This window comes from Musca vetustissima, unplaced genomic scaffold (assembly GCF_032173495.1).
Source record: "Musca vetustissima isolate MV318-11 ecotype Yass unplaced genomic scaffold, APGP_CSIRO_Mvet_v1 utg135769, whole genome shotgun sequence".
In the NCBI taxonomy this organism is placed as follows: domain Eukaryota; kingdom Metazoa; phylum Arthropoda; class Insecta; order Diptera; family Muscidae; genus Musca; species Musca vetustissima.
The window spans coordinates 8717-20422 of record NW_026878061.1 but is presented as its reverse complement, the minus strand read 5'-3'; the positions used below and the strand labels follow the sequence as shown (position 1 = coordinate 20422).

Genomic DNA, 11706 nt, shown 5'->3' with positions numbered 1-11706 from the left:
ATTATTAAATGTGAATCTACCTACATCTATCCATAAACATGCCATTCGTTTGTTACAATGGGACAAAAGTATGTAAATCGACTTCAAACAAATATAAATAGGACATCCGTTGGGCTATGTCTCTACTTCTAGAATACGCACCTACGTAATTCTATGCTCAATTTTGTACGTTGTGAAAAATTTGATGTCAATCTGACGTTTTGTTCCTATCACCCTATTGGTTCCTTGGTGCGTCAATTACTTAAAATCTATATATATATATATATATATATATATATATATATATATATCTATATATCTAAATCTCAACCGCTTTTTACGAAACTTGGCACACATCATTTTGGACTAAATTTACATTAAATCGGACGAAAATATATATGGGAGATATATCTAAACCTTGGCCGATTTTCACGAAACTTGACCGACATCACTCTAGGCTCAATTCAGTACGTTAAAGGTCGTTTACATTTAACCGGATTTGGTTAACCCAGTGGGTTTAAATTTTCAATTCCTTTGAACATATGCCAAATAAATCCTCATAAAGTAGGTTAACCCGGTAAAAAGTTCTAATGTAAATGCCGCATTATGCCAAATTTCGTACAAATCGAAGGATATATAGAGACTTTGGTGCACCATTCACATTCAATCGGACGAAACTATATATGGGAGCTATATCTAAATCTGGACCGATTTTCACGAAACTTGGCACACATCACTTTAGGCCCAATTCAATACGTTATGCCAAATTTCGTGCAAATCGAAGGATATATAGAGACTTTGGTGCACCCATTACATGAAATCGGACGAAACTATATATGGGAGCTATATCTACATCTGGACCGATTTTCTCGACACTTGGCAGACATAACTCTAGGCTCAATTCAGTACGTTATGCCAAATTTCGTGCAAATCGAAGGATATATAGAGACTTTGGTGCACCATTTACATGAAATCGGACGAAACTATATATGGGAGCTATATCTAAATCTGGACCGATTTTCACGAAACTTGGCACACATCACTCTAGGCTCAATTCAGTATGTTATGCCAAATTTCGTGTAAATCGAAGGATATATAGGGACTTTGGTGTACCATTTACATGAAATCGGACGAAACTATATATGGGAGCTATATCTAAATCTGGACCGATTTTCACGAAACTTGGCAGACATCATTCTAGAGTTAATTCAGTACGTTATACTAAATTTCGTGCAAATCGACAGATATATGGGGTCTTTGGCGCACCATTTTCCTTAAATCGGACGAAAATATATATGGGAGCTATATCTAAATCTGATCCGACTTTTCCCAATTTCAATAGGGTTCGCCCTTGGGTCAAACAAATGAGCTGTGCCAAATTTCATAAATTTACAATTTAACACCAACAGACGGACGGACGGACATGCATAAATCGACTCAGAAAGTGATTCTATGCATATTCTCAAAAGGAACTATGGGTCTATTTCGTTTCCTTTTGCCTGTTACAAACATATGCACAAAGACATAATACCACAGTGTGGTGGAGGGTATAAAAATGTATAGAGCTAGATATCTGTTGTGGTCAGAATTGATGTGTAGTGTTGAGATATGGATGCAGTTTTGGGAAATATGTACTATTAGATGACATAGGTACAAAATGGTAGTAAAATAGTAATTTTGGTAGTTATTGGTTTTTGAATAATTCCCTCATGCGCTAACGAAGTAACGGGCATATGTAAGTTTTCCATTTGGCTCAATATTCGGTATTTTGGGGATTTTGGACACGTTTTTTAACCAAATTGGCTGCAATTTGGTATTTTAGTTCATCATTGAATAACACATATTCATAACAAAAAGTATTAATATATACCCAAGTTTCAGGGTATCCTTATAACCGTACCACCCCCCAATATTCAGTATTTTGGGGATTTTTCACCGAATTGGCTGTAATTTGATATTTTGGCTTAAATAACACATATTCGTATCAAAATTGTTTAATATAATATAACTTTTAATATATAATAATTTTTAATAATTTAATATAACGTACCCCCAATACTCGGTATTTTTGACATGTCTTTAAATCAAATTGGCTGTAATTTGGTATTTTGGGTACTCATACCGGTACCACCACATCTCCGCACTGAATATTATTAACCCTTTGAGATCCCATTTTTTCTGTGACATTAGAACTATTTTCTGTGCACAGTTTTAATGTGACAATCCTAAAGAGAATATGAACAAAATGTTGACGTCGCTACATCCTTGGATTCGGGAGATACAGTACATTTTTCCGAAAAATAAACAAAAAAAAACAATTTGGAGAGTAAAATTCGTACAGAGATTTAAATAATGTGGATTGTATACACATATTGGTACTGTATACAAATATTGGTACTGTACATATGTATTGAAAAGCGTATAACCTGACCAAAAGTTTGAATTTTTCACATTTGTAATCGAAAAAATATAAATTTACTAGCAGCGTAATCAATATAAGCTCTAAAACCTTTTTTTCCTGTGGACAACATTGGGACACAATGGGTTAATATTGACACAAGTCGGTATTTTGGATTCGCATATCAAAAACTATCAATTCATCTGCGTTTTATTATATTTGATATTTCGAGAATCATTTTTTTCACACATATATTTCGGTATGTTCAAGGCCCTATCATAACATTATTCTTTATTTATTTATCCCACTCACCAATTTCGGCTCTCTCAAGAATTTTTTTTTTTGGAAATTGATTCAAAGAATCTCTACATTCCAAATACAGAAGTTGTTTTAGTACACTTTTCTTTCGGTATTGACTTTTAAAAGATCGATACCCTGATCTATTGGCTGATTTAATGACGTCGTATTTGCTGCCTGTTACCTTTTGACAGGCTGTTTTGTCAAAAAAAAAGAATGAATTGGTTTCCCAATATCTTTATATTTGGAGCACAGCTCTACCTACTTTTGGCCCATATATATCCAGCATTTTTTCTGACTTATCAGCCAATGTTCCGAAAATTAGGCATATATTTTTCAATTAAGCGGAGTTGTTTTCAAAGGAAGTGACGGCAACAGTGTTTCTCAAACTTTAAACGCGTATTTCTCAGCAAAACTCAAGAGTCTCGCCATAAAATATCTGAATGACATTCCATGAATATTTAAAGAAAACTTTTCTTATCAACAGATTAATGGTGTTTTCATTTATTGAATTTTTTTCAATAAATGCTTCTTGAATTATAAATTTAAAAAAAAGAACTTGTTTATAAAGTAAAAAGTGCACGTTGTGTATTGAAAACAAAACAAAAAAATTAAAGTATCTGCTGTTTGTGTTTCTCTTTTTCTTCTTCTCCGACTAAATACACATTTAAAAATTGCTACAAAGGTGTTGCATTCAGCTGAGTGCTGGGCGAATGTTTGTTTTTGCGTTCTGATGTTGTTCTTGCCATGTTAAATAAAATTCGTTTATTTTCACTTTACTATTCATCCTTGCGTTCGGCAGGCACCTCCCAATAGAGTTCATCCTGATGCTGTTCGTCCTTTTGTAACTTCCGGAAGCCGGTGTACTTCAGTGCCAAACCTGTTGTGTGTTTGAGTTGGTCACCATAGATATAGAGGAGGCCCACACACACACACACACGCACACCAATAAATGTGCCATAGTTCCCGACCAAAGCCCATATGACCGGTGACCGGAAGATAAAGTTAACAAAGTTTTCGTGGTTATTGGCCCCATACAGCCGTTTGTAGATGACGACGACAACGACAACGCCGACGGAGATGATTATGATGTTGTTGTTATTGTTGGCATAACATAGGAAATCAAGTCAAGCCATTGTGTAAATGGGGCAGTGTAAAGGATGAGAACAAGAGGAAGGAAAAATAAATTATTATATATTTTATATTAAATGCTGGACCATTTCCTACTCAATATAGATGTGTAGGGATTACCCACCTGCTAATATACCACCAACTATGGCAACCAGAACAGTCATGGCAATACCGAAAAGTTGATAGCCAGCCTGTTCACTGGCGGTGCGGCCATAGCCCTGAAATAAAGTGGTAAAAGAAATAATTATTTAAAAATCTAAAAAAAAAATTAAATAATAGTTAGAAAAGGCCTATTGGTATTCCCAATAAAATTGTTCTTTTTGATAAAAATTATATTTAGGGAATTAACGAAATCCAATCCCCGACTCATTTCATATTATAGGAGATTATTGATATTTTCGGAGTCTCAATAAAGTTTTTACATAAATATATTCTTGATATAAATAAGCATCATCTACGCTGCAACTGGTCATGGCTATGTAACATTCATTTGTGCCTCTTCTGCATATTGCTTATACAGAATTTACTTTTTGGCAAATTCGAGTATACAAATGTTTCGTGTATCCGTATATACTTACCCCCATTATATGGACTGTTGCATCGTTTTCGGTCATGTTGTTGGCTGATATTTCCGTTTCATTCAACATTGCTGGAAAGATAGAGCCCAAATCGGATTTGTATTCTTCTCTAGTCACCATCAATGCATAAATGGCCGAGGCAATGGCTGAGATTAGGGCCGGCATGCCATGGAGATTATGTACGCCACAGGTGTCGTGTAAACGTAATTTCTCTGTGAAAAATGGCTGGAATATTGTCACAAAAGGGATGAGGAAGAGAATGAAAAGAAGAAGAAAAAATAGAAACAAGAGATTAGAAATTGTTGCAAAATAAAGTTTATTTAGATTTTTTCCGTTGGCTAAGCAATTTTTATTTTTGTGTTATATATTAATATGAAAAAGTTTTGTTTTTGTACGTGTCTTGTTTGACAATGTGTAAACAGAAGTTTAATAAATGTTTAGGTTTTACTATGAAAATTTATGATTTTTGTTCAAAGAGTCCTGTTGCATTGTTTGCGATATGTGGCTGGAAAATTTAGTAAAGGTAAATTTAAAGCAACAACTTCAAAAATGCGAAGACATGGCAAAATGCATTTTGGAAACCCTATTTGTAGAGAAAAACGTTTAGAGGTAAATGCAACACCGACTGTTGCCGTTGCATATATCCTCAGCTTATGACAAATGTATTAATCCTGACTATTGTAAGATATTTTGTTTGTACGGAATTAATAAATAAATAAATAAAATAAAAAATAACAATAACAAGTGAAAAAGCGTTAAGTTCGGCCGGGCCGAACTTTGGATACCCTCCACCATAGATATACTGACAGGTACTTGACAGGTACAAACTGATTATGTAAACCATAATTTCAGCAATTTTTAATGAATATTTATACCCTCAACCTTATGGCTAATGAGGGTGTATAGACTTTGATACAGTGAAAATGTGCCTCGTCGAAATATTGGTTCTAGATCCACGTTTTTTTGGACCAAAACCATTTCAGATAATTTTGATTTTATCCAAACTTTGTTCAAGTTCGAAGCTGGGAAATATCGATCCACTCCTTCTGGTACGTCCCATACAGGGGCTAGGCCTAAATCCGGGCTATAGTTCATATATAATACATTATCGAACCTTACGTTCTATCCTCCGCAGGTGAAATGATTACACCAGAGTCTTTGAACCAAACCCAAAACGCAGAACAAATCAGATAACTATTTTAATATAAAACAAGTGAAAAAGCGTTAAGTTCGGCCGGGCCGAACTTTGGATACCCTCCACCATACATATACTGACAGGTAAAATGATTACAACAGAGTGTTAGAACCAAACCCAAACACGGAACAAATCATATAACTATTTTACTATAAAAAGGGGGTTATATGGGGACGACCCCAAAAAGGGGGCGAATATTTAAACTTTTTGGTAGAGAGATTTGTTACCATATACGACTTCATAATACCAAATTGCAGCGAATTCGATTGAAAAGCGCACTCAAGAACCCCAAAATACCGAAAATTGGGGGGTACCCTTATATGGGGGCTATCCGAAAAAATTGACCTATATTTATAATTTTTCGTGAAGTGATTTGGTACCTATTAAGTACTCTAAATACTAAATTACAGCCAATTCGGTGGAAAAAATAGATCAAAACCCCAAAAATAATGAAAATTAGGAGGTACCGTTATATGGGTGCTACCAGAAAAAGTGGACCTATATTTATAATTTTTTGTGGAAACATTTGGAACCCAATAAGAACTCAATGTACAAAATTTCAGCGTATTCGGTACATTTTGCACTTGGGGAGTTTAGGCACGATGGTTTCATCCTTCGGTCTAGGTTTCTTAAAAATATGACAACGTGCAAAGTTTAAATGAAATTAAAGATTCCGGTTGATTCATATGAGATTTATTTTTTTTTTTCAAAATTTGGCACTTAGGAAGGAAGGTGCCAGAATGAGCAGAGAAATGGATCCCATCTTCGAACTTGATCGAGGTGTTGTTGGAATATTATGATGGGTTAAAGTTTCGATCAAACCGGACACTCCACTCTAATTTCATTCAAAAATTTAAAAAAGAACTGCTTTAAAAAAGAGGTGAGACCAATGGCTTTCATCTTGACTTGGACTCGAATAATTCATTCTCATTATAATTTTGACGATTTTGTGAGGGAGGCATCAAAAGTAGTAGACCGATATTCCACACCTTCAAAGTTTATTCAAGGGGATCCCCCATTCTCGGTTTCAAAAAAATTAATTTTGTGTTTTGATATAATTTGTCCCAATAAATAAAGTCCAGTGAAAATCTCAAAAACTCTTGAAGCCGATTTATTGTGTTGGCATCACTTTAAACGCGCGATTCTCAAACTTTATACGCGCCTCAGAACATTGCTTTTATGAATGGCGGGCTCGATATCTCAAAAACTAATAACCCAATCGATTCCAAATTTGGACACGTTTCTCTGTGAGTGTTTAACTATCGCATGAACTAGGATAAATCCAATCGGTAAAGATCTCCCTTATATTTTTAACTTAGATTGTGGTCAGAAACAGACAATTTCAAAGGTCTGCCATTTTGTTAATTTCTGAGCGAAGTCAATAATCCTAGTATCATACGAAAGGCATGTACTCTTTCGAACATCGTTATAATTTCCAGATTCCTATGTTTCAGTCCAAATTTCAATATTTAGCGTATCAAATGAACCCTGACTTTTGATCCAAGAAGAGGAGTATTTGACCTTTAAATTGAACCAATGTGAGAGTAACACTTAAATATGAACATGTGTCGACGCATTCAGATATTATTTCCATTACCGAATTAGAGGTCGAAAATATAGAGCTGATCGCTTTGAAATTTTGCCCGAAGTTCCAGTTTTGGTCAAGGTGTTGATCAGATAATAATTTGGGGTTGAAATGGAGCAAAAACTTAACTTTTTTCTTTTTTTCTGCGAATCCTCGGTGAAGGGTATCTGGACAAGTAATTAGAAGTGCTGTACTGAATATTATTCGGAAAATATGTCAGTGTGGAAGAGCTGCTGTTGACCTATAATCGGGCAAAGGGTGCAAATATCATGAGATATTGCCCAGGCTAGGAATAAACATCCGCAGAAAGTTAGTCTTCCGTGGTAATTGTGTAGGGTTGGCCCCGTCCGGTTTTACGTTCACTGGTTTTACGTTTACATTTTAGTGAAAATCAAATAAATGTATTCATATTCCTTAATATTTCCAGCCTATGAATTTTCCGATATTAAAATGTCCCATCTTGACGCATTTATGTCTTTGTAATGACCACATGATTAATTTCTTTTCTTATCACAATACACCATACTATGTGTGTCCGGAATATATTCCTAATGTTCTCTAAAATTGTATTATTGACTCCAAGCGAAAATTGCCTAAATAAATTATCTGACGAGAACGATAGTAAAAATTCTGTATTATATTTTACCATTTTGCAAAATTTCTCAATTTGCATTGTTCAATTTCTTATTTTGTAAATTATCTCTTTCTAGTTTATAAAATTGGAATATTGTTCGAAACCTAAATATTAAGCCTCTTAAAAACTTATTATAACATATACCAATTTCGTATACCTTCCGTTACGGGTGGATATTTTAGATACTTTTGTTCCATTGTTCAAAAAATTAATTAATTAATATTAATCAGAACCCTCGGATGATGCCTGGGCATCCGATTGTAATATTAAGTTGATGGTTAGCCATTGAATGCACATAAAGTTATCTTGGACTTGCATAATGGACCCTATTCCATTAAGAGTTTAGACTTCATAAATAATATGGGTGTATTGTGTAGAGCAGTAAAACGTTGGTATTGTATATAAACATAGATAATAACGATATGCTACCCTTACACAACGACATGTGCCAAAGACATAACAGCAGTGAAAACATCGTCCAAAACCTGATGGCGTATAAAAAATAATTAATATCATAGACCACGAGTCCCTTTCCAGATTACGACATTGTGATGTAGGGCTTTAAAACGCATAACCTATTTTGCTCTACGGTTAATAACAATTTGTATGACTATGTTGCTCGACAATTAAAAGATTTGTAGTCATTGGTAAGTCTTGGTAATTTTTGATAGGGAGATTTGAAAACCAATTATAGGCAACGCGCCCATAATGCCAAAAATACCGGATAAGGAGGGGGCTCTCCAAAAATGGGGATCTCCAAAAATGGGTCGCTAATTCTTGTCGAATGAAAATGTGCCCATACTCCCCAAAATATCTAAATTTGGCAGGTACTGCTATATAGGGACTATTGATCATTTTTGATAGGAAGATTTATAACCCAATTAGAACCCATAGTACCGATTTACAGCTAATTTCATGGAAAACCCTGCCAAAAAGACCCAAAATACTGAATATATGGGGGTACCGTTATATGGTCGCTATAACAAAGCGTGGACCGATATACCCCATCTTCAATTTCAAATTCAAACAGATTCAAATTTTTAAACATCTAAATTCTATAAAAAGTCCTGCATATCTCCCTCCTGAGCTCTTCTGTAAGTAGACCTCCAGAGATCTTCTATCAGTAGACCTCCAGAGCTCTTTTATAAGAAGACCTCCAGAGCTCTTCTATAATATTTCCAGAGCTCTTTTATGAGAAGACCCCCAGAGCTCTTCTACGAGAAGACCTTCAGATCTCTTTTAAGAGAAAACCTTCAAAGCTCTTCTATGAAAAGAGCTTCAGAGCTCTTCTATGAAAATACCTTCAGTGAGAAAACATTCTATGAGAAGACCTCCAGCTCTTCTATGAGAAGACCTCCAGCTCTTCTATGAGAAGACCTCCAGCTCGTCTATGAGATGACCTCCAGCTCTTCTATGAGAAGACCTTCAGAGCTCTTCTATGAGAAGACCTTCAGAGCTCTTCTATGAGAAGACCTTCAGAGCTCTTCTATGAGAAGACGTTCAGAGCTCTTCTATGAGAAGACCTTCAGAGCTCTTCTATGAGAAGAACTTCAGAGCTCTTCTATGAGAAGACCTCCAGAGCTCTTCTATGAGAAGACCTCCAGTTCTCTTTTATGAGAAGACCTTCAGAGCTCTTCTATGAGAAGAGCTCTTCTATGAGAAGACCTCCAGAGCTCTTCTATGAGAAGACCTCCAGCTCTTCTATGAGAAGACCTCCAGAGCTCTTCTATGAGAAGACCTCCAGCTCTTCTATGAGAAGATCTCCAGCTCTTCTATGAGAAGACCTCCAGAGCTCTTCTATGAGAAGACCTCCAGAGCTCTTCTATGAGAAGACCTCCAGAGCTCTGCTATGAGAAGACCTCCAGAGCTCTTCTATGAGAAGACCTCCAGAGCTCTTCTATGAGAAGACCTCCAGAGCTCTGCTATGAGAAGACCTCCAGAGCTCTTCTATGAGAAGACCTCCAGAGCTCTTCTATGAGAAGACCTCCAGAGCTCTTCTTTGAGAAGACCTCCAGCTCTACTATGAGAAGACCTCCAGCTCTTCTATGAGAAGACCTCCAGCTCTTCTATGAGAAGACCTCCAGCTCTTCTATGAGAAGACCTCCAGCTCTTCTATGAGAAGACCTCCAGCTCTTCTATGAGAAGAACTCCAGCTCTACTATGAGAAGACCTCCAGCTCTACTATGAGAAGACCTCCAGCTCTACTATGAGAAGACCTCCAGCTCTACTATGAGAAGACCTCCAGCTCTACTATGAGAAGACCTCCAGCTCTTCTATGAGAAGACTTCCAGCTCTTCTATGAGAAGACCTCCAGCTCTTCTATGAGAAGACCTCCAGCTCTTCTATGAGAAGACCTCCAGCTCTTCTATGGGAATACCTCCAGCTCTTCTATGAGAAGACCTCCAGAGCTCTTCTATGAGAAGACCTCCAGAGCTCTTCTATGAGAAGACCTCCAGAGCTCTTCTATGAGAAGACCTCCAGAGCTCTTCTATGAGAAGACCTCCAGAGCTCTTCTATGAGAAGACCTCCAGAGCTCTTCTATGAGAAGACCTCCAGAGCTCTTCTATGAGAAGACCTCCAGAGCTCTTCTATGAGAAGACCTCCAGAGCTCTTCTATGAGAAGACTTCCAGCTCTTCTATGAGTAGACTTCCAGCTCTTCTATGAGAAGACCTCCAGATCTTCTATGAGAAGACCTCCAGCTCTTCTATGAGAAGACCTCCAGCTCTTCTATGAGAAGACCTCCAGCTCTTCTATGAGAAGAACTCCAGCTCTTCTATGAGAAGACCTTCAGAGCTCTTCTATGAGAAGACCTTCAGAGCTCTTCTATGAGAAGACCTTCAGAGCTCTTCTATGAGAAGACCTTCAGAGCTCTTCTATGAGAAGACCTTCAGAGCTCTTCTATGAGAAGACCTTCAGAGCTCTTCTATGAGAAGAACTTCAGAGCTCTTCTATGAGAAGACCTTCAGAGCTCTTCTATGAGAAGACCTTCAGAGCTCTTCTATGAGAAGACCTTCAGAGCTCTTCTATGAGAAGACCTCCAGCTCTTCTATGAGAAGACCTCCAGCTCTTCTATGAGAAGACCTCCAGCTCTACTATGAGAAGACCTCCAGCTCTACTATGAGAAGACCTCCAGCTCTTCTATGACAAAATCTTCAGCTATTCGGTCTAAAGTCTTGTAATGTACAGGTTATATGAGAACTCCAACAGCACAGGGTCAAGTATTAAATTAATGAGGCTATCTATATTATATTTACTATGATGTAGTTCCTGGTGTCCCTATATTATTTACATAAACTATTTCTTTCATTATGCATTTTGTCAAGTCTTTAAATTTTGCATTCCTGCACTACCAACATCATACCGAAATAATATATAAAAAAGATATACACAATTACTCACCGTTATAAAACGATAACCCATTACCGATATTGTACCGGCAATGATTCCAATTAAAACAGCGCCATGGGCACCAATCAGCAAATTACAGACAGTGCCAACGGCAACACCTCCGGCCAATGTTGAATTCTGAACGTGCACCATATCCAATTTGTTCTCGTGGCTGACAAGTGCCGATAAAACAAACGTAGTGACTGAAATTGAAAATGTTGGTTATACAATTAATTGTGGCCAAAAAATAGATCGGTACGTATTTTATTGAAAACCAAATGAAACGAAAGCAAAAAACAAACACTTTTTATTGATTTTTTATATGAAATACAAGCAAAAACTCTACACAAAATTGTTACGTTTAGAAGACAAAGTTTTCAAAATAAAATAACATTCTGCAATTTCGATGTTTAATTGTATAAATGTGTTTGTGTAATTCAGACGTAGAGTATCCTATGCGGTTGAGTAAAATTTGAATATTTTCTAACTTCATCATTAGATTGTTCTGAATAAATTTTATT

The 11706-nt window shown here is 36.4% G+C and overlaps 1 protein-coding gene across 1 annotated transcript; it reads right to left on the bottom strand.

Annotated features, from left to right (window-relative positions):
- Positions 1 to 3414: 3414 nt before the first annotated feature.
- On the bottom strand, positions 3415 to 11389 carry LOC133322828 (ammonium transporter Rh type B-like). Its single transcript, XM_061531782.1, has 4 exons — positions 11198 to 11389; positions 4384 to 4608; positions 3930 to 4023; positions 3415 to 3554 (listed from the first exon to the last, which is right to left on the bottom strand). Exons 1-4 carry the CDS (start codon positions 11336 to 11338, stop codon positions 3454 to 3456), a joined length of 561 nt encoding a protein of 186 aa, XP_061387766.1. The 5' UTR covers positions 11339 to 11389; the 3' UTR covers positions 3415 to 3453.
- Positions 11390 to 11706: the final 317 nt, after the last annotated feature.

Excerpts from the sequence above, each read along its gene's own strand:
- LOC133322828 (XM_061531782.1), bottom strand. The coding sequence starts at position 11,338 with ATGGTGCACGTTCAGAATTCAACATTGGCCGGAGGTGTTGCCGTTGGC. Across the intron at positions 4,609-11,197 it reads TGGGTTATCGTTTTATAACG|CCATTTTTCACAGAGAAATT; the intron begins GTGAGTAATTGT and ends ACAATATTCCAG. Across the intron at positions 3,555-3,929 it reads AGTTGGTGGTATATTAGCAG|GTTTGGCACTGAAGTACACC; the intron begins GTGGGTAATCCC and ends AACACACAACAG.